We start from the raw sequence: 24,458 nt of genomic DNA, 5'->3' as shown, positions 1-24,458 counted from the left end.
TTTGGATGAAGTAACTAATGAAAATAACTCAGACAGAACAATCTGAGAGAAAGAGTCTAACCAAATACCGGCATCACTGAAAGCAGCCAAAGATAACGATACGTCTTTGGGATGGTTATGAGTAATTTTTTCTCTAATAGTTAAAATTTTATTAGCAAAAAAAGTCATGAAGTCATTACTAGTTAAAGTTAAAGGAATACTTGGCTCAATAGAGCTCTGACTCTTTGTCAGCCTGGCTACAGTGCTGAAAAGAAACCTGGGGTTGTTCTTATTTTCTTCAATTAGTGATGAGTAGTAAGATGTCCTAGCTTTACGGAGGGCTTTTTTATAGAGCAACAGACTCTTTTTCCAGGCTAAGTGAAGATCTTCTAAATTAGTGAGACGCCATTTCCTCTCCAACTTACTGCTTTAAGCTGCGAGTTTGTGAGTTATACCATGGAGTCAGGCACTTCTGATTTAAAGCTCTGTTTTTCAGAGGAGCTACAGCATCCAAAGTTGTCTTCAATGAGGATGTAAAACTACTGACGAGATACTCTATCTCACTTACAGAGTTTAGGTAGCTACTCTGCACTGTGTTGGTATATGGCATTAGAGAACATAAAGAAGGAATCATATCCTTAAACCTAGTTACAGTGCTTTCTGAAAGACTTCTAGTGTAATGAAACTTATTCCCCACTGCTGGGTAGTCCATCAGAGTAAATGTAAATGTTATTAAGAAATGATCAGACAGAAGGGAGTTTTCAGGGAATACTGTTAAGTCTTCAATTTCCATAACATAAGTCAGAACAAGATCTAAGATATGATTAAAGTGGTGGGTGGACTCATTTACATTTTGAGCAAAGCTAATTGAGTCTAATAATAGATTAAATGCAGTGTTGAGGCTGTCATTCTCAGCATCTGTGTGGATGTTAAAATCGCCCACTATAATTATTTTATCTGAGCTAAGCACTAAGTCAGACAAAAGGTCTGAAAATTCACAGAGAAACTCATAGTAACGACCAGGAGGACGATAGATAACAACAAATAAAACTGTTTTTTGGGACTTCCAATTTGGATGGACAAGACTAAGAGTCAAGCTTTCAAATGAATTAAAGCTCTGTCTGGGTTTTTGATTAATTAATAAGCTGGAGTGGAAGATTGCTGCTAATCCTCCGCCTCGGTCCGTGCTACGAGCATTCTGGCAGTTAGTGTGACTCGGGGGTGTTGACTCATTTAAACTAACATATTCATCCTGCTGTAACCAGGTTTCTGTAAGGCAGAATAAATCAATATGTTGATCAATTATTATATCATTTACTAACAGGGACTTAGAAGAGAGAGACCTAATGTTTAATAGACCACATTTAACTGTTTTAGTCTGTGGTGCAGTTGAAGGTGCTATATTATTTTTTCTTTTTGAATTTTTATGCTTAAATAGATTTTTGCTGGTTATTGGTGGTCTGGGAGCAGGCACCGTCTCTATGGGGATGGGGTAATGAGGGGATGGCAGGGGGAGAGAAGCTGCAGAGAGGTGTGTAAGACTACAACTCTGCTTCCTGGTCCCAACCCTGGATAGTCACGGTTTGGAGGATTTAAGAAAATTGGCCAGATTTCTAGAAATGAGAGCTGCTCCATCCAAAGTGGATGGATGCCGTCTCTCCTAACAAGACCAGGTTTTCCCCAGAAGCTTTGCCAATTATCTATGAAGCCCACCTCACGTTTTGGACACCACTCAGACAGCCAGCAATTCAAGGAGAACATGCGGCTAAACATGTCACTCCCGGTCCGATTGGGGAGGGGCCCAGAGAAAACTACAGAGTCCGACATTGTTTTTGCAAAGTTACACACCGATTCAATGTTAATTTTAGTGACCTCCGATTGGCGTAACCGGGTGTCATTACTGCCGACGTGAATTACAATCTTACCAAATTTACGCTTAGCCTTAGCCAGCAGTTTCAAATTTCCTTCAATGTCACCTGCTCTGGCCTCCGGAAGACAATTGACTATGGTTGCTGGTGTCGCTAACTTCACATTTCTCAAAACAGAGTTGCCAATAACCAGAGTTTGTTCCTCGGCGGGTGTGTCGCCGAGTGGGGAAAAATGGTTAGAAATGTGAACGGGTTGGCGGTGTACACGGGGCTTCTGTTTAGGGCTACGCTTCCTCCTCACAGTCACCCAGTCGGCCTGCTTTCCCGGCTGCTCGGGTTCTGCCAGAGGGAAACTAACGGCGGCTAAGTTACCTTGGTCCGCACCGACTACAGGGGCCTGGCTAGCTGTAGAATTTTCCACGGTGCGGAGCCGAGTCTCCAATTCGCCCAGCCTGGCCTCCAAAGCTACGAATAAGCTACACTTATTACAAGTACCATTACTGCTAAAGGAGGCCGAGGAATAACTAAACATTTCACACCCAGAGCAGAAAAGTGCAGGAGAGACAGGAGAAGCCGCCATGCTAAACTGGCTAAGAGCTAGTAGCTGCGCTAAGCTAGCGGATTCCTAAAAACATACAAAGTGAATAATATGTAAATAATTTAGAGGTGATTCAGCAGAGGGAGTGCTTTAGTTAAGGCACGTGAAGATTACACTGTGAAACAAATCGTTATCTAGGTAACTAGCTCAATCTAACTGCACAGATTAAACAGCTAACAGATACAGCAAAACACCGCTGTGCTCCAGAACAGGAAGTGATACAATACCGCAGTGAGAGCCAACCACCAGTAGAGGCAAGCAAGAGCCAAAATCAACCCCAATGCATGTCTTGTTGATGTCTTGATCTTGAAGTCTTGTTGATGTGTTGATGTCATGTTAATATTGTGTTGATGGCTTGATCTTGAATTCTTGTTGATGTTGTTTTTATGTCGTGTTGATGTTGTTTTCATGTATTGTTGATGTTTTGATCTTGTTGATGTGTTGATGTCTTGATCTTGAAGTCTTGCTGATGTGTTTATGTCATGTTGATGTTTTGTTGATGTATTGATCTTGAAATCTTGTTGATATTTTAATGTTGATGTAATGTTGCTGTATTGATGTCTTGATCTTGAAGTCTTGTTGATGTGGTGTTGTCATGTTGATCTTGTGTTGATGTGATGTTTTGATCTTGAAGTTTTGTTGATATCTTGTTGATGTTTTTGACATCTTGATGATGTTTTGATCTTGAAGTCTTGATGTTGTGTTGATATCTTGTTAATGTCTTGATCTTGAAGTCTTGTTGAGGTTGTGTTGATGTCATGTTGATGTGTTGATGTCTTGATCTTGAATTCTTGTTGATGTTGTGTTGATGTCTTGTTGATGTGTTCATGTCTTGATCTTGAAGTCTTGTTAATGTTGTGTTGATTGTGTTGATGTCTTGATCTTGAAGTCTTTTTGATGTTGTGTTGTGTTGTTGATGTCTTGATCTTGAAGTCTTGTTGATGTTGTGTTGATGTCATGTTGATATTGTGTTGATGTCTTGATCTTGAAGTCTTGTTGTTGTGTTGATGTCTTGTTGATGTTGTGTTGATGTCTTGATCTTGAAGTCTTGTTAATGTTGTGTTGATGTCATGTTGATGTCTTGATCTTGAAGTCTTGTTGATGTTGTGCTGATGTCATGTTGATATTGTGTTGATGTCTTGATCTTGAAGTCTTGTTGTTGTGTTGATGTCTTGTTGATGTGTTGATGTCTTGATCTTGAAGTCTTGTTGATGTTGTGTTGATGTCATGTTGATATTGTGTTGATGTCTTGATCTTGAAGTCTTGTTAATGGTGTGTTGATGTCATGGTGATGTGTTGATGGCTTGACCTTGAATTCTTGTTGATGTGTCCTGTTGATGTTGTTTTTATGCATTGTTGATGTTTTGATCTTGAAGTCTTGTGTTGATGTCTTGATCTTGAAGTCTTGCTGATGTTGTGTTGATGTCATGTTGATGTTTTGTTGATGTATTGATCTTGAAATCTTGTTGATATTTTAATGTTGATGTAATGTTGCTGTATTGATGTCTTGATCTTGAAGTCTTGTTGATGTGGTGTTGTCATGTTGATCTTGTGTTGATGTGATGTTTTGATCTTGAAGTTTTGTTGATATCTTGTTGATGTTTTTGACATCTTGATGATGTTTTGATCTTGAAGTCTTGATGTTGTGTTGATATCTTGTTAATGTCTTGATCTTGAAGTCTTGTTGAGGTTGTGTTGATGTCATGTTGATGTGTTGATGTCTTGATCTTGAATTCTTGTTGATGTTGTGTTGATGTCTTGTTGATGTGTTCATGTCTTGATCTTGAAGTCTTGTTAATGTTGTGTTGATTGTGTTGATGTCTTGATCTTGAAGTCTTTTTGATGTTGTGTTGTGTTGTTGATGTCTTGATCTTGAAGTCTTGTTGATGTTGTGTTGATGTCATGTTGATATTGTGTTGATGTCTTGATCTTGAAGTCTTGTTGTTGTGTTGATGTCTTGTTGATGTTGTGTTGATGTCTTGATCTTGAAGTCTTGTTAATGTTGTGTTGATGTCATGTTGATGTCTTGATCTTGAAGTCTTGTTGATGTTGTGCTGATGTCATGTTGATATTGTGTTGATGTCTTGATCTTGAAGTCTTGTTGTTGTGTTGATGTCTTGTTGATGTGTTGATGTCTTGATCTTGAAGTCTTGTTGATGTTGTGTTGATGTCATGTTGATATTGTGTTGATGTCTTGATCTTGAAGTCTTGTTAATGGTGTGTTGATGTCATGGTGATGTGTTGATGGCTTGACCTTGAATTCTTGTTGATGTGTCCTGTTGATGTTGTTTTTATGCATTGTTGATGTTTTGATCTTGAAGTCTTGTGTTGATGTCTTGATCTTGAAGTCTTGCTGATGTTGTGTTGATGTCATGTTGATGTTTTGTTGATGTATTGATCTTGAAATCTTGTTGATATTTTAATGTTGAAGTTGAAGTTTGTGTTTATGTTGTGTTGATCTTGTTCTCTTGCATCAGACGTCAACTTTCCGTGTGTTTATCTGTAGGATTCCCTGTGTGCACCTGCAAGAACATGTTCCTCTCAGTCTGTGCCAAACACAATGTGTTTTGACCGGCTGCATCGTGCATTGTTGTGTCATGATCACCATAGCTTCAAACTCTTGGAAATTACAGCAGTGAGTTATGTGACGTGGTATAATTGTTATGGGGTTGACATAGAATCTGCACCCTGCATATGAGACCTGTGCTGGATGCTGCTTTATTTTCCATATTTTTTCAGTTCTCTATCTGCAGGAAATCAATACGTGTTCTATGTTTCCAGATTGATATTTGTATCCATATGTCCTTACTATATCCTGTCAATTCAAAACATTTTGGAGAGTAAAACCAACACCCTGATGTGTTGTTGTGACACAGTCAGTAAACCTCGCTCCCCAACAGCTAGGAATCACTGGCCACAGGACCAGAGGCTCTGGTTCTTGGCTTTCTGGTTTGAGCGTCTGCCCCCATACTGCAGATCATCAGTTCATGTCCCAGGGGAACAAGTAGGAGGAGTCAAGCACACAACACAGATGAGAGAAAGCACTACATTGTGATGTGTCTGATTTATGACATGATTACCGTTCACCAATCATCCATCGAGGCTTCTTGGTTTTGAGATATCTGCGGTTTCTCTTCCTGTCAGATGATTGGGAGTGTCCTCCCATACATCCACAGTTCAGATGTCTGTGTTGTTGTCTTGTTTTTGGTTAGCATTGGTGTTTCAGCACCATGCCACTCAGATCAGTGCACACAGCATTACCTCCGGGCCATATTCATGAATGGAATTCCAGAAAAAAAAGTTTCACTTATGGTTTCATTGGTTCAAACAAAACTATTTCCGGACAGTTTATCGACATTAACGACAACTCTGTTATTTTTACAAAGTGAAAATATCCCACATATCTTTTAAAGTAATGCGCTAATTCTGACGGTTTGCGCGTTAACTGACACACGCACCAAAAGGCATTATGGGAAATGAGTCTCCTCTCATCAGCCCCCTCCTGACAAAATGCATAGAACATTGCATCTACTGAATGGGAGTGTGAATAACAACCAACATATATGTGAATCTCAAATGCAGTTTTGCGCTGAGAATGTCTCAATATTGCATAACTGAGCAGTGTGATGAATGTATGCGATTGGTGATCCACAAATGCTGAATCACAGATCACAAACAGAATTTTCAGGTTTGCAAACGCCTTTTTTTAAAAAAAAAATGAAAAAATACATATTTACAAATACACATTTATTTGTAAAAACCAACACGCAAGTTACAAATCGGAAATTTGTGTTTGTGGATCAAAAAACACGTTTGCAAATCAAGGACTATTTGTAGATCAGCCTCTGTGCTTTTGCAGGTATTAAAGACAAAAATTTAACTCCATAAAAAAGTGTCTTTTCACTTACAAAAAGTAAAGATTTGCATGTCTTTAAAGCAGATGCACTGTCAATTGCTGCTACAATGCATTATGGGAGTTCAGGGTTGGAGTTTTTTATTGTAGTACATGTTGGTTTAGCAGTGTTGTTAGTTTGGTGAAGAGTTATGTTGTGACCATGAGTGAAAAGTGCCTTGTGTTATGTGAAGTTATTGTACTTGGCCCCACAAATCTTAGAAACATGGTGTCTAACCAGATCCTTACTCTGGATGCCATTACCCTGACCTCTAGTAATACTGTGAGAAATCTTGGAGTCATTTTTGATCAGGATATGTCATTCAAAGCGCATATTAAACAAATATGTAGGACTGCTTTTTTGCATTTACGCAATATCTCTAAAATTAGAAAGGTCTTGTCTCAGAGTGATGCTGAAAAACTAATTCATGCATTTATTTCCTCTAGGCTGGACTACTGTAATTCATTATTATCAGGTTGTCCTAAAAGTTCCCTGAAAAGCCTTCAGTTAATTCAAAATGCTGCAGCTAGAGTACTAACGGGGACTAGAAGGAGAGAGCATATCTCACCCATATTGGCCTCTCTTCATTGGCTTCCTGTTAATTCTAGAATAGAATTTAAAATTCTTCTTCTTACTTATAAGGTTTTGAATAATCAGGTCCCATCTTATCTTAGGGACCTCGTAGTACCATATCACCCCAATAGAGCGCTTCGCTCTCAGACTGCAGGCTTACTTGTAGTTCCTAGGGTTTGTAAGAGTAGAATGGGAGGCAGAGCCTTCAGCTTTCAGGCTCCTCTCCTGTGGAACCAGCTCCCAATTCAGATCAGGGAGACAGACACCCTCTCTACTTTTAAGATTAGGCTTAAAACTTTCCTTTTTGCTAAAGCTTATAGTTAGGGCTGGATCAGGTGACCCTGAACCATCCCTTAGTTATGCTGCTATAGACGTAGACTGCTGGGGGGTTCCCATGATGCACTGTTTCTTTCTCTTTTTGCTCTGTATGTTGGGAAAGTGTAGGAACACGGACCCACAACAGGGGGCGCAAATGAACGGACAATGGAATAGGTCAAATAACAACACTTTACTGTTGCGAACGTGCACAACAAAAACAACAAATTACAACAATGGACAAAGTTCAATTCACAAAGGTGTCGTGTGGGCAGGCTCGAAGATAGGAGACGCCTCTCCAAAGTAGAACCGGAACCACACGGTTTCCTCCGCCACAGGACCCCGGGAATACTGGAGCCGCCAAGTTCCGAACTCCCAGGTGGCCACTGCCTCCGCGTGTCGGACCTGGTACTGCTGGCGAGGAACAAGAACACAATTAAACGTGGGCGCGTTTGCACCCAGCAACCTGCACGGCAGGGAAGCTACCTCCACCTCTCGTTGGAGAAAAAAAGTCTGCAAGCACTCACAAAAATCACAAAGGTTACTGTCAAGCAGTCAGCTGAGATTATTACCTTCCAGGTAGAACGATATCTCGGCGATGAGGTGGAGATGCCGTCCTGCTGATATACCCCAGTGATAATTGCCGTCAGCTGTCTCAGGTGATGGGTGACAGCTGTTACCGAGGCAGCTCCTGTGGGGCGGCGGCGCCCTCTGGTGCCTGGAGCCCGCACTCCAGGCAGGGCGCCCTCTGGTGGTGGTGGGCCAGCAGTACCTCCTCTTCAGCGGCCCACACAACACTGTATGCACCACTCTGCATTTAATCATTAGTGATCGATCTCTGCTCCCCTCCACAGCATGTCTTTTTCCTGGTTCTCTCCCTCAGCCCCAACCAGTCCCAGCAGAAGACTGCCCCTCCCTGAGCCTGGTTCTGCTGGAGGTTTCTTCCTGTTAAAAGGGAGTTTTTCCTTCCCACTGTAGCCAAGTGCTTGCTCACAGGGGGTCGTTTTGACCGTTGGGGTTTTACATAATTATTGTATGGCCTTGCCTTACAATATAAAGCGCCTTGGGGCAACTGTTTGTGATATGGCGCTATATAAAAAAATTGATTGATTGATTGATTGTTTGATCTCTTCTGCTGTGTTGTGTGTGAAATCTAAATGATACGTCTTTACAGCAGCTGGCAGCCGACCGCCCCCTTCTGCTGGCGGAGGGCTGAGCTCCTCAAGGTGGCCTGACTGTTCCAAGTAGGGCTGCTACCTTTCAGAAATGAAAATAAAGGACGCCCACCACGGCTCCTCAGGGCCACTACCACCACCCAAGGAGTGGTATATTTCATTTTGAAAAAGCTTAAATCTTTAAATGCTTTATTAACATTAAACTGTTAATGATGAACTGTGCAGTCACCGAAGTGCATAAATATTAAGGAAAACAGACCAATAATTTTAATCTTTAAAGTGAGGACATTTTTACTTTAGGAGGAAAAAAAATACTTGTTTGCCTACAGTTTGCCTTATACCCATTGGCACTAACGCTGTCAAGCCAGGGGTTTGACTCTTCCCACTCAAGTCTGTACATTTGCAAACATTTTTGCTTCTTTGGATGTGGTGGAGTTTCGGGTGTAGACATGCCAGGCAACCAGGCAACCCATGACAGCACCAGAAAGTTTGGCACACAGAGATGCAGACACGAAAATCTGAGGTCTGTCTGCTGTACCTCACATCGGGTTCTCGCTACAGGACCCCACGTGAGGTACAGAGATGACATTGGGAGCCCTTAATATATCCTGCGTTTTATTTTGTTCATTATTCAGTTTTGATGAACGTGTGAGTGTGTGGGGGACATTTATGAAAATACGGAACAATTTACGTCCCATATTGATTCAATAAAGGACTCAACAATTAATTGTCAAATAAAGGACAATTCTGTATTTTAAGGGACGGGTGGGAACCCTAGTTGCAAGACACACAACAGACAGGAACTAATATGTATGATTTTAGGGTTTACAAACATTTTTGAGCTTTACTCACTATGCCAGCAAAGAAAATGTCAGCGGACTGAAAGTTAGCGGAACTACATTTAGTGAAAGCTAATTGGTCCACTGATGGTTTTCAAAGTTAGCTGAAACACTAATCCATCAAAAAAGTTATCTTTGCTAATTAGCGGTTAGTGGATTAGCGGAACTGTGCCCACCACTGCATGTATCACACCCTCTAGAGGAATATAGGAGAAGCCAGCCCAATGCAAACTCAGCCCCGGTAGTAAACTGGGCCCAGGCTAACGCTAGGCCTATTCCTAACCCTACTGCTATCACTACCCATATGCTAAACCTAATCCTCATCCGGGCTGATTTCTTAACTTTGGCTGGGTTCTCTTGTTGCCTTCCACCCAGTGCAAGTTGTTCACGCAGCTGAAGTTGGAGTAAAAATGATCTGTAGATACCACCAACATCAAACACTTCACTTTCTGTGAGCGGAGAAAAAGTCACAGACAAGAAACATACAATTTATGGACAACCGGAGCAGCCTTTCACTCTAACCATCTTGCTCAGAGTAAAAGCTCTTGAATTAAAGACGCGTGTCAGCGGCTGCTATCGAGCATCTCAGGAGCGGCGCGCAGGTAACACGGGTGTGTTCCTGGCCCCATGAAGGAGACAAACGTGAGAGTCGCACTTCAGCCTCATTTCAGAGAATGATGTGGTGTTTGATGAGACTGTTTGATGAGACTTGACAGGAGGATAATTTGAGATTTTGTGCATTTTTCTGTTCTGAGACCAAACTAAGTGACACATGCAGCAGTTTTAAGGTTTCATTTCTGATTTTCTGGTCCTCTGGGAAGACGCTCTGCCTCTGTGTGAGTCTCCGCACCAGGTGGAGAAACTGCAGGTTCAAACAAACGTCCCCTCGGGGATAAAATACCTCATCGCAAATACTTACAACCGACTCTCAACACTGTCATTTCATGTCAGAGATTCCACTCGAGTAAGATGTTGACTTTTGACACTGAACATGTATGATCATTTTGTTGTCTTCTTCACAGGATGAAACTAAGGTTCCTTCCAAGCTGTCCATGTCAAAGTCCATGAAGGTTCCAGAGGCCGTGGAAGGAAGCAGAGGAGGCAGCCTGCAGGAGCTGAAGGAAGCAGCAGATGAGCATGAAGAGAAGGAAGAAGACAAGGCTGATAAAGCCCACATAGACCTGTCTTCTGATGAAGAGGATGTGGCGATCGAGGAGGCCATTGAGGTGTCTCGAGCTGAGCGCATCAAACGCAGCAGCCTTCAGCGTGTACAAAACCTGAAAACTGTCTTCTCCAAGGAGAAGATGGACCAGACCAGAGCCAAGACTAAGCAGAACCTGGAGAGAACCAAGCAGAAGACAAGACACAACCTGGAGAAGACGAGAGAGAACCTGGAGAAGACCAAGCAGAAAACCAAGGATAACATTGAGAAAACTAAGCAGAAGACTAAAGAGAACCTAGAGAGAACGCGTCACAACATTGAGAAGAAGATGGGCAAGCTGGGCACCCACATGACTGTCAACCCTGAGCGCAAGCAGAAGTTACAGACCTCCCGTGATCGAATGAAGAAGGCCTTCACACCTGACCACGTTGTGTATGCTCGCTCCAAGGCGACCGTGTACAAGGTGCCCCCCTTCACCTTCCACGTGAAGAAAGTCCGTGAAGGTGCCGTGGAGGTGGTCCAGGGCACAGAGATGGTGGAGGTGTCCCAGGATGTTGAGCACTTCAGTGGAGTGGAAGGTGAGGAAGAAGGAGTTGTGGAGGTGGAGATGGAGATGATGAATGGTGGAGGAGAGGATGAAGAGGAGGAGGAGGACAGCCATGATGTCCTGGAGGAGAACGAGGACAGAGAACGAGATAGTGATTAGATAAAGTCCTCAGCACCAGCCCCGGGCTTCTTTTGGAAAACTGAAGAAAGTTTCACCTTTGAAGAATTCTGCAAAGGTGAAGCTGTGTCAGATTTTACAAAAGCACCTTCAGGGTTGTTTGGAAGAAAACAGGAACAGCAGAAGGAATAAGAAAGGTGAGGGAGGCGGCCAATAACACGACCATGACCAATCAGGAAATGATCATTCCCTGGTTGGTTTCTTTTTTTTTTTTTTTTTTTTTTTTTTTTTTTGGTTGTTTGTTTTTTGCTTAGGTTTTTTTTTTTTTTTTTTTTTTTTTTTTTTTTTTCAAATCATGTTTTAAAGCACTCAGCAAGCTGGAAAAAAAAATCTGTCCGCTGCATTTCAGTCATGTTTCCTGAGCAGACAAAAAGATGATGATGATTTTCACATTTTGCAAATATTACTCAGCACGCATGCTGTTTTATTTTTAGTATTAATCTGCACTGCTTCATTTTCTGCTAAAGCTTTAACAGCTCATGTCATTTTCTTTCCATAGAGCCAAAACGAGCCGAATGCGATATTCTTTCTTTGATTATTTTTACATCGTTAAATGAAGGTCTGCAGAACGTGAGGCTCCTTATTGATGCTTTATTTTTTATGACTATTCTTCCTGTTCAAAATGTGTGATTTTTGTTGAAGCAGAGGACCAATATTTTTCTGACAGCTCCCCCTAGTGTCCAGTCACTTTACTGCTGTATTTTCTCAGCCCAGTTCACCTCTTCTATGACATCATTTAACACACTTTATGATCAGCTATATGAAAAAGAAAATGTTTTTACATATAAACAATATTTCATCAGCTTTTCTTTTTAGATGATTTTCACATATTTTCTGAACATTTTATCCTTTTCATGTTTGTGGAGATGTCACGAGTTCCCCAAACACAAAGCAATCTGATTACAGTAATGTCAGCCATGTGGTGGATAATGTAATCGGTATGTATGTAGCAGTGCACATCGTGTGCACGTGTGACAGCAGAATTCTTTTAGCACTTTGATGCTTTCACGCTGTTTTATGTTTAACCACTAATGATTGAATAAAAAGCATCTGCGTCACAGTTTGTGTGGTTTTGTTGTTACATTGGCACGTTAATGACCTGTTGCTGTGATGATCTGCACAGCATCCTGAACCTCCCTGGAACACGTCCACATGATTCCAGTTTAAAACAATCATCTTACATTTTATTTCCAACAAGTGCAATCAGAGATTTCTAACGTCCGGATCTGGATCACCTGCAAAATGCAGTGGAATCTTCCTTTGTCTAACATCTATCTGTGATGAAAATTTCATCAAAATCGGTGCAGTAGTTTTGACGTAATCTTGCTAAAAGTCAGACAGACAAATAAATAAATAAACAAGAGCAAACAGAGATTTCTGACATCTACCAATCTGGATCCAGATCACCTCCAAAATTCAGTGGAGTCTTCCAGGCCCTAATATCTACCTGTGGTGCAAATTTGGTGAGAATCCATGAAGTAGTTTTGATAGTAATCCTTCAAACCCTATATAAAGGGAAATTTGATTCGGAAACCGAGTCCAGATCCAGATCTGGATCATCTCCAAAATTCAGTGGTCTTCCATGTCCTAATATCTACCTGTGGTGCAAATTTGGTGAGAATCCATGAAGTAGTTTTGAAGTAATCCTTCAAAAGCTATATAAAGGGAAATTTGATCCAGAAACCAAATCCAGATCCAGATCTGGATCATCTCCAAAATTCAATGGAGTCTTCCTTGGTCTAGCATCTATCTGTGGTGAAAATTCCATCAAAATCGGTGCAGTAGTTTTGACATAATCTTGCTAACAGACAGACAGACAAATAAATAAATAAACAAGAGCTAACAGATTTCTGACATGCACCAATCCGGATCTGGAGCACCTCCAAATTTCAATGGAGTCTTCCATGACCTAATATCTACCTGTGGTGCAAATTTGGTTAAAATCCATGAAGTAGTTTTGAAGTAATCCTTCAAAGCCTATATAAAAGGAAATTTTGATCCAGAATCTGAATCCAGATCTGGATCACCTCCAAAATTCAGTGGAGTCTTCCTTGGTCTAACATCTATCTGTGGTGAAAATTTGGTGAGAATCCATGAAGTCGTTTTGACGTAATTCTTCAAAGCCTATATAAAGGGAAATTTTGATCAAGGATCCGGAATCTGAATCCAGATCCAGATCTAGTTCTCCAAAATTCAATGAAGTCTTCCATGCTCAAATATCTATCTATGGTGCAAATTTGGAGAGAATCCATGAAGTAGTTTTGAAGTAATCCTTCAAAGCTTATATAAAGGGAAATTTTGATCCAGAATCCGAATCCAGATCCAGATCTGGATCACCTCCAAAATTCAATGGAGTCTTCCTTGGTCTAACATCTATCTGTGGTGAAAATTTAGTGAGAATCCATGAAGTTGTTTTGAAGTAATCCGTCAAAGCCTGTTGTGTGGGCCGCCAGAAGAGGAGGTACTGCTGGCCCACCACCAGAGGGCGCCCTGCCTGAAGAGCGGGCTTCAGGCACTAGAGGGCGCTGCCGCCTCACAGGAACAGCCGAGGTGACAGCTGTCACTCATCGACTGTGACAGCTGTCACCGATCATCTGCACTTCATCCCGGATAAAAGCAGGATGACACCTCCACCACGTCGCCAAGATATCGTTCTTCTAAGGAGGTAATATTCTCTGCCGTACTAAAGGAATTATAACTTACGTGTGCTCTGTTAGCAGCCGTTGTCCTGTGGAGCCTTGTCAGCTGATTGGGGGTTTGTGAGAGTGCCGACGTCTTCGCCTCTCACGCTTTCCAGATAAGTGCTTAAACAGGAGCTGCACGAGTGTGTGATTTGAGGTGGAGGTGGAATTCCCACCGTTGTTGTTACTGGGTGTACACACACCCACACTTGACTGTCTTTGCTCTTCGCCAGCAGTACCAGATCCGACACGCGGAGACGGTGGCCACCTGGGGGACTCGGGACCTGGCGGCTCCAGTATCCTTCGGGTTCGGTGGCGGAGGAAATCGTGTGGTTCCGGTTCTTCTCTAGACGGACGTCTGCTATCGTCGAGCCTGCCCACACGACACCTTTATCCATTGACTTTGTATCATTCTATAATCTGCTGTGTATGGTTGTGGCATTCACAACAGTAAAGTGTTCAAATTTGACTCCTTCTATTGTCCGTTCATTTGCGCCCCCTGTCGTGGGTCCGTGTCACTACACTTTCACAACAAAAGCCTGTATAAAGGGAAATTTTGATCAAGGATCCGAAATCTGAATCCAGATCCAGAACTGGATTATCACCAAAATTCAGTGGAGTCTTCCATGCCCTAATATCTATCTGTGGTGCAAATTTGGTGAGAATCCATGAAAGTGTTTTGAAGTAATCTTTCAAAGCACATATAAAAGGAAACCTTGATCCAGAATCCGAATTTGGATCCAGATCCAAATTACTTCCAAAATTCAAAGGAGTCTTCCTTAGTCTAAAATCCATCTGTGGTGAAAATTTGGTGAGAATCCATGAAGTTGTTTTGAAGTAATCCTTCAAAGCTTATATAAAGGGAAATTTTGATCAAGGATCCGCAATCTGAATCCAGATCCAGAACTGGATTACCACCAAAATTCAGTGGAGTCTTCCATGCCCTAATATCTATCTGTGGTGCAAATTTGGTGAGAATCCATGAAGGTGTTTTGAAGTAATCTTTCAAAACATATATAAAGTGAAATCTTGATCCAGAATCCGGTTCTGGATCTGAATCACCTCCAAAATTTACTGGAGTCTTCCATGGCCTAATATGTACGAGGTCTGTTTGAAAACTAGCCGATCTTTTTATTTAAAAAAAAAAAACTATATGGATTTGAATCATGTGCGCTTGCATCAGCCAATCTTTTTATTTAAAAAAAAAAAACTATATGGATTTGAATCATGTGCGCTTGCATCAGCCAAGCTTGAACCTTCGTGCGCATGAGTGAGTGTTTTTCACGCCTGTCGGTTGCGTCATTCGCCTGTGGGCAGGCTTTGAGTGAGCACTGGTCCACCCCTTTCATCGGATTTTCATTGTCAGGGAGATGGCTGAGCGATTGGAGCAGCGCTGAATCAAATTTTTCCAGAAACTGTGAGAGACAGCCAGGTGGAAACCATTCGGAAGATTCAGACGGCTTTCAGTGAGGATATTCTGGGTGTCACACAGATTAAGGAGCATTACAACTGGATTAAAGACGGCCCACAGCGTCTGAGGGCGGCCGCGCTCCGAGCGGCCATCGACAGGCTGAAACGACCAGATCATTTCCAAAGTGAACGCTGTGTTGATCTGGGATGTCGTCTGACTACCAGAGAAATTGCAGAAGAGGTGGACATCAGCACTTTTGCGGCACATTCCACTGTTACAGGAGATTTTGTAATGAAAGACATGCGGAGGAATTCGCGCGTCGGGACAGAGCCGCAATGGCGCACAACAAAAAGCACGTCCGTGTTTGAAACCATTTGGAAGATTCAGATGGCTTTCGGTGGCTTTTCACTCTCCGAGAAATTGTGTAACAGCTGGTCATGTCACAACTTGTCCTGTGAGACTTCCAACACGGACGTGCTTTTTGTTGTGCTCCATTGCGGCTCCATGCCGACGCGCGAATTCCTCCGCACATCTTTCATTACAAAATCTCCTGTAACAGTGGAATGTGCCGCAAAAGTGCTGATGTCCACCTCTTCTGCAATTTCTCTGGTAGTCAGACGACATCCCGGATCAACACAGCGTTCACTTTGGAAATGATCTGGTCGTTTCAGCCTGTAAATGGCCGCTCGGAGTGTGGCGCGCCCTCAGCCACTGTGGGCCGTCTTTAATCCGGTTGTCCTTAATCTGTGTGACGCCCAGAGTATCCTCACCGAAAGCCGTCTGAATCTTCCGAATGGTTTCCACCTGGCTGTCTCTCACAGTTTCTGGAAAAATTTGATTCAGCACTGCTCCAGTCGCTCAGCCATTTCCCTGACAATGAAAATCCGACGAGGGGGGTGGACCAGTGCTCACTCAAAGCCTGCCCACAGGCGAATGACGCAACCGGCAGGAGTGAAAAAACTCATGCATGCGCACGAAGGTTCAAGCTTGGCTGATGCAAGCGCGCATGATTCAAATCCATATAGTTTTTTAAAAAAATAAAAAGGTCAGATAGTTTTCTAACAGACCTCGTATATGTCGTGGACATGAATGAGCGAAGCTCCTCAGTATTTCACTATGTCATTTAGGTCCTTCAGACTTTTTTTTCAGTAAATGCTTCTGGGGTGCTACTAATTTTCAAACTGTTCAGCGAGTTGGCAGTAGGGCTGCACAATATGGCCAAATTATCGTATCTCAATATTGAAGCCAAATATTATATCTCTATCAATATGATATGATATACGATATGACTATGATTTCACACAAAGTGCAACAACAGTGAAAATTAAACATTCTTAAACAAAACAGTAAAAATACCACAATCATTTGTCATTCCTCATAAGGTTAGGATACCGTGTCCTTCAAAAGTATTGGAACACTTTTAAATTTGTTTATGCCATTTCAAATACAAAACATACACAAAATATAAAAAATATAAATTTCTAAAATTATCTTCCTTAAACTTAAACTGAAAGCAAATCTCTAAAACTTGATATAAATTAATGAAAGATAAAAGCCATGACGATGGGTTGCATAAGTAATGCTACGCATTGGTATGTTGTTGTCCATTCGGCTGCTCCCGTTTTTGCTTGGGGTCGCCACAGTGGATACCTGTAAATAACAATCATTTTTATTGCCAGTTTTCTTCAGACAAGTCAGGGGATGGATACATGAACATTTCCAAGTCACTGAATATGTCTTGGACTTTATTTACATTTACAATTTATTTAAAATATGAAGAAACACAAATGCTTCTTTGACCAAAACGTCTAATCTGAAGTCTTCCATCTCAGATGTATTTTCTGGCAAATTGTAGCTTAACATTCAGGTCTTCTTTTCAAGAAAATCCTCCTCTGTTTGAGAAACACTCTGGGACAACATCTTACATCTCATATAAGCAAACAGAGCATGAATCAGCTGCTGTGTACTCGTTTTATTCAGCTAAAATCACTGGAGAAACACGTGTATATAAGGCAACTCTAAAGTAGAAATGCTGCTTTTAACAACCTGGACCTCACTTCTGTCATAAAATACAGTTGTTTACTCACCAATATAACCTTGGTGTCATTAGAAGTCCACGGTTCACACGACGTGTTCAGGTTCAAATCTGGCTCAAAGATTTTTCTTCTTCTACTAAGGTGGATTAGAACTTTACTGTACAGGAGGGATCTAGCAGTCAGTGTGTGCCACCGGTTACAAAATGGCACTTTTCAACCAGACGCGTGGTGCCGAAACATGTCAGTCATCTGGGGTGGCACCTGGGGTGTCCAATCAGATTTCAGGGGGGTCCAGTGCCACCCTGGCCTCCCCTCTATCTCCACCCATGCCAGGAAGTGTTCAACATTTGACATTTCCTGTTTCACTGTGGACTCAAAATTTGACACTTTCTGTTTCAGTCTCAAATCTCCACTGAATTCCCGTGAGATCTCACGAGATCTCGTTTATTGTCAAACCAGGAAGTGTCAATCCAGGAAGTGTTCAACATTTGACGTTTTTTTAATTTAATGAGACAAACAAAAAGTTACACAGAAACCTTCCAGAGGATTAAATACAACAGCAAAAACAACAGACCAAAGAACAGGTAAATTTAAAAAAAAAAGATCAAAATTATTCAAAATTATTATTTTTAAATAATAACTAATAATTATTATTATTTAAAAAAAACCTTTCTAGAGGTAAACACATTTGAAATTTCCTGTTTCACTGTGAACTCAAAGTTTGGCACTTCCTGTTTCAGTCTCAACTTGCCACTGAATTCCCGTCAGATCCCATGAGATCTCGTTTATTGTTGATCCAGGAAGTGTTCAACATTTGACTTTTTTTTTATTTAATGAGACAAACAAAAAGTTACACAGAAACCTTATAGAGGATTAAATACAACAACAAAAACAACAGACCAAAGAACAGGTTAATTTAAATAAAAGATCAAAATTATTAAAAATTATTATTTTTAAATAATAAATAATAATAATTATTATTATTATTATTAAAAAACCTTTCTAAAGGTAAACACATTTGACATTTCCTGTTTCACTGTGAACTCAAAGTTTGGCACTTCCTGTTTCAGTCTCAACTTGCCACTGAATTCCCACAAGATTCCATGAGATCTTGACTATTGTCAATCCAGGAAGTGTCGATCCAGGAAGTGTTCCACATTTGACATTTCCTGTTTCACTTTGGACTCATTTTGCACTTCCTGTTTGGGACACTGTAACATGAGCGAGCTTCATGCCGCTGTGCGGCACATCACTCGAAATATGTGTCCGTGGTAAAACTTTGGTGAGAATCTGTGAAGTAGTTTTCACTTAATCCTTCAAACCCTATATAAAGTGAAACTTGCTCCATAATCTGGATCTAGACCACCTCCAAAATTTCATGGAGTCTTCTATGGCCTAATATGCATTTGTACTAAAATTTCGTCAAAATCTATAAAGTAGATTTGCCGTAATACTGCTAAAAGTAATCCTTCAAAGCCTGTATAAAGTGAAACTTAATCCAGAATCCGGATCCAGATCACCTCCAAAATTTCTTTCTTGGTCTAATATCTATCTGTTATGAAAATACTGTCAAAATCCGTGCAGTAGTTTTGACGTAATCTTGCAAACAGGCAGACAGACAGACAGAAAGATAAATAAATAAATGCCGATGATTTTATTTGGTCCTTGGTGGATAAAATAAAACCCTTCAGTATTTTCTGACAAAATCCATTGAGACACCTGCGTAACGGATTGCCTGTTGGAGTGAAATACGGTGTGGACCTTGTGTGCCCTGTGGTCGCTACGGTAACCATGAAGACCCAACAAGAACCCTGCACATGAGACGGCTAATGAGGCTAAACAGCGGCTCAGGAAGAAGAAATGCTTTTGCAACCCAACAGCTAAGAAGGTGGATGAAGACTGCAGCAGGTCTTCAGACCCTGATCATCTGGGATTTCCCAGCCATCAGACCAGACTCAGGATCTGTCAAGGACCGTGAGTTTGTCCGTGTGCAACAATACGAGGTCTATTAGAAAAGTATCCGACCTTATTATTTTTTTCAAAAACCATATGGATTTGAATCACGTGTGATTGCGTCAGACAAGCTTGAACCCTCGTGCGCATGCGTGAGTTTTTCCACACCTGTCGGTTGCGTCATTCGCCTGTGAGCAGGCTTTGAGTGAGGAGTGGTCCACCCCCTCGGCGGATTTTCATTGTCAGGACATGGCGGAATGATTTGGGCTTTTTTCCATCAGAATTTTTTCAGAAACTGTTAGAGACTGGCACCTGGAAACCATTTGAAAAATTTATCTGGCTTTCGGTGAAAATTTTACGGGCTTCACAGAGAATAAGGACTGTTATTACAGCTTTAAGGACAGCTTTAAGGACGGCTTTAAGGACGCTCGGTGCGCCGCGCTCTGTGCCGCCATCGAGAGCCACAAACCACCGGATCATTTCTAAACGGATGGCTCTGTGGAGCTGGACCATCGTGTGCACTTTCTCTGGTTATCACAAGAGCTGGACATCAACCATTTTCCGGCAGATTTCACTTTTAACAAGAGATTTTGTCATGGAAAGCCGAGCAGAGGCTTCGCGCGTCACGACCGATTTGCTGATGGAGTGAGACAAAGGAACACCTCCGTTTTGGTCTCACAGGATGGCTTTGAGATGGCGTTCAGACAGCTGTCGGTGGTTTTTCCATCGAGTGATTATCCGAGAAATTGTGGATGTGCCTGGACATGCCAGAACATGTCCCGTGAGGCTTGATCACAGCGTTGCTGTGCGCCATGCGGCACCGCCGCGACGCATGAAGCCTCCGCTCCTCTTTCCATGACAAAAACTCCTGTAACAGTGGAATGTGCCGTTCATTTCCAAACTGGACGCTGTGTTTTATCTGGGACGTCGTCTGACTAGCACAGGAATTGTGAAAAGACGTGGACATCAGCACTTTTTCGGCACATTGAGACAGACGTGCGGAGGATGGCGCAAAGCAACGCCGTGATGAAGCCTCACGGGACATGTTCTGGCATGTCCAGGCACATCCACAATTTCTCGGATAATCACTCGATGGGCAAACCACTGACAGCTGTCTGAACGCCATCTCAAAGCCGTCCTGTGAGACCAAAACGGAGGTGTTCCTTTGTCTCGTTCCATCAGCAAATCGGTCGTGACGCGCGAAGCCTCCGCTCGGCTTTCCATGACAAAATCTCTTGTTAAAAGTAAAATCTGCTGGAAAATGGTTGATGTCCAGCTCTTGTGATAACCAGAGAAAGTGCACATGATGGTCCGGCTCCACAGAGCCATCCGTTTAAAAATGATCCGGTGGTTTGTGGCTCTCGATGGCGGCACGGAGCGCGGCGCGCCGAGCGTCCTTAAAGCCATCCTTAAAGCTGTCCTTAAAGCTGTAGTAACAGTCCTTATTCTCTGTGAAGCCCGTAAAATTTTCACCGAAAGCCAGATAAATTTTTCGAATGGATTCCAGGTGCCAGTCTCTAACAGTTTCTGAAAACATTCTGATGGAAAAAAAAGCCCAAATCATTCCGCCATTTCCTGACAATGAAAATCCCCCAAGGGGGTGGACCACTCGTCACTCAAAGCCTGCTCACAGGTGAATGACACAACCGACAGGCTTGGAAAAACTCACGCATGCGCACGAGGGTTCAAGCTTGTCTGATGCAATCACACGTGATTCAAATCCATATGGTTTTTGAAAAAAATAATAAGGTCGGATACTTTTCTAATAGACCTCGTATTCACACGTTAAACAAACCCACACAAACGTGTCGAAATCAACGCTTCATGTAGATTTTCTTGCACGTTAAGACTGGACCTGTTCACCAGCCCATCCTGGAACAGATCAGGAATCTTCCTCACCACAGAGTGATTACCAACATGACAGGAACTGACATAAGGTACGACCACATGGATGACAAGGACACGTCCATCCTGACAGCTGAGAGACAGACTTCAGGAAACGGAACCATTTAAAGTCAGCTTATATGAGGCTTAACGATAGTTACTCACGAGTAAAGCTACATTAGGCCAAAGAGTATTTTCCAACTAGTTAAGGTACATTAGGCAAAAGAGTACTTATCCACTAGTTCAGCTACATTAGGCCAAACAGTATTTACCCACTAGTTAAGGTACATTAAGCCAAAGGGTACTTATCCACTAGTTGAGCTACATTAGGCCAACCAGTATTTACCCACTAGTTAAGGTACATTAAGCCAAAGGGTACTTATCCACTAGTTGAGCTACATTAGGCCAACCAGTATTTACCCACTAGTTAAGGTACATTAAGCCAAAGGGTACTTATCCACTAGTTGAGCTACATTAGGCCAACCAGTATTTACCCACTAGTTAAGGTACATTAGGCCAAAGAGTACTTATCCACTAGTTCAGCTACATTAGGCCAAACAGTATTTACCCACTAGTTAAGGTACATTAGGCCAAAGAGTACTTATCCACTAGTTGAGCTACATTAGGCCAAAGAATACTTATCCGCTAGTTCAGCAACATTAGGCCAACCAGTATTTACCCACTAGTTAAGGTACATTAGGCCAAAGAGTACTTATCCACTAGTTCAGCTACATTAGGCCAACCAGTATTTACCCACTAGTTAAGGTACATTAGGCCAAAGAGTACCTATCCACTACTCACACACGCACACGCACACACACACACACACACACACACACACATACACTCATCTTCAACTGCTTAGTCCAATCAAGGGTCTTTAGGACATATCCACTAGTGAAGCTATATTAGCCTAAACAATATTTACCAACTAGTTAAGGTACATTAGGCCAAAGAGTATTTACCCGCTAGTTAAGGTATATTAGGCCAAACAGTATTTACGCACTAGTTAAGGTACATTAGACCAAACAGTATTTATCCACTAGTTAAGGTATATTAGGCCAAACAGTACATATCCACTACTCACTCACACGCACACACACACACACACACACACACACACACACACACACACTCATCTTCAACTGCTTAGTCCAATCAAGGGTCACGGGGACATATCCACTAGTTCAGCTACATTAGGCCAAACAGTATTTACCCACTAGTTAAAGTACATTAGGCCAAAGAGTATTTACCCGCTAGTTAAGGTATATTAGGCCAAACAGTATTTACGCACTAGTTAAGGTACATTAGACCAAACAGTATTTATCCACTAGTTGAGGTATATTAGGCCAAACAGTACATATCCACTACTCACTCACACGCACACACACACACACACACACACACACACACACACACACACACACACACACACTCATCTTCAACTGCTTAGTCCAATCAAGGGTCACGGGGACATATCCACTAGTTCAGCTACATTAGGCCAAACAGTATTTACCCACTAGTTAAAGTACATTAGGCCAAACAGTATTTATCCACTAGTTAAAGTACATTAGGCCAAACAGTATTTATCCACTAGTTCAGCTACATTAGGCCAAACGGTATTTACCCACTAGTTAAGGTACATTAGGCCGAAGAGTACTTATCCACTAGTTCAGCTACATTAGGCCAAACAGTATTTACCCACTTGTTAAGGTATATTAGGCCAAACAGTATTTACCCACTAGTTAAGGTACATTAGGCCAAAGAGTACTTATCCACTAGTTCAGCTACATTAGGCCAAACAGTATTTACTCACTAGTTAAGGTATATTCAGCCAAACAGTACATATCCACAACTCACTCACTCACACACACACACACACACACACACACACACACACACACACACATCTTCAACTGCTTAGTCCAATCAAGGGTCGCAGGGACATATCCACTAGTGAAGCTATATTAGAGTAAACAATATTTACCAACTAGTTAAGCTAAAATAGGCCAAACAATATTTACCCACTAGTTAAGGTATATTATGCCAAACAGTATTTACCCACTAGTTAAGGTACATTTAGGCCAAAGATTACTTATCCACTAGTTCAGCTACGAGTACATTAGGCCAAACAGTATTTACCCACTAGTTAAGGTATATTAGGCCAAACAGTACATATCCACTACTCACTCACTCACACACACACACACATTCATCTTCAACTGCTTAGTCCAATCAAGGGTTGCAGGGACATATCCACTAGTGAAGCTATATTAAACAGTATTTACCAACTAGTTAAGGTATATTAGGCCAAACAGTATTTACCCACTAGTTAAGGTACATTAGGCCAAAGAGTACTTATCCACTAGTTCAGTTACATTTGGCCAAACAGTATTTACCAACTAGTTAAGGTACATTAGGCCAAAGAGTACTTATCCACTAGTTCAGCTACATTAGGCCAAAGAGTATGTATCCACTAGTTAAGGTACATTATGCCAAAGAGTACTTATCCACTAGTTCAGTTACATTAGGCCAAACAGTACATATCCACTACTCACTCACACGCACACACACACACACACACACACACACACACACACACACACACACACACACACACACACACACACACACACACTCATCTTCAACTGCTTAGTCCAATCAAGGGTCACGGGGACATATCCACTAGTTCAGCTACATTAGGCCAAACAGTATTTACCCACTAGTTAAAGTACATTAGGCCAAAGAGTATTTACCCGCTAGTTAAGGTATATTAGGCCAAACAGTATTTACGCACTAGTTAAGGTACATTAGACCAAACAGTATTTATCCACTAGTTAAGGTATATTAGGCCAAACAGTACATATCCACTACTCACTCACACGCACGCACACACACACACACACACACACACACACACACACACACACACACACACACACACACACACACTCATCTTCAACTGCTTAGTCCAATCAAGGGTCACGGGGACATATCCACTAGTTCAGCTACATTAGGCCAAACAGTATTTACCCACTAGTTAAAGTACATTAGGCCAAACAGTATTTATCCACTAGTTAAAGTACATTAGGCCAAACAGTATTTATCCACTAGTTCAGCTACATTAGGCCAAACGGTATTTACCCACTAGTTAAGGTACATTAGGCCGAAGAGTACTTATCCACTAGTTCAGCTACATTAGGCCAAACAGTATTTACCCACTTGTTAAGGTATATTAGGCCAAACAGTATTTACCCACTAGTTAAGGTACATTAGGCCAAAGAGTACTTATCCACTAGTTCAGCTACATTAGGCCAAACAGTATTTACTCACTAGTTAAGGTATATTCAGCCAAACAGTACATATC

The 24,458-nt window shown here is 41.7% G+C and overlaps 1 protein-coding gene across 1 annotated transcript in view; it reads left to right on the top strand.

Moving 5' to 3' along the window:
* The window catches only part of LOC117530733 (caveolae-associated protein 1-like), a 72,642-nt gene extending 61,421 nt beyond the window's left edge, over window positions 1–11,221 (top strand). Inside the window, exon 2 of the mRNA XM_034193633.1 lies at window positions 10,263–11,221. Coding sequence (XP_034049524.1) covers window positions 10,263–11,108 — 846 coding nt within the window. The 3' untranslated portion in view covers window positions 11,109–11,221. The remainder of the gene's footprint in view (window positions 1–10,262) is intronic.
* Window positions 11,222–24,458: the final 13,237 nt, after the last annotated feature.

This window comes from Thalassophryne amazonica, chromosome 18 (assembly GCF_902500255.1).
Source record: "Thalassophryne amazonica chromosome 18, fThaAma1.1, whole genome shotgun sequence".
Lineage (NCBI taxonomy): Eukaryota > Metazoa > Chordata > Actinopteri > Batrachoidiformes > Batrachoididae > Thalassophryne > Thalassophryne amazonica.
The sequence above is the reverse complement of the archived record's forward strand: the minus strand, read 5'-3'. Positions and strand labels throughout refer to the sequence as shown.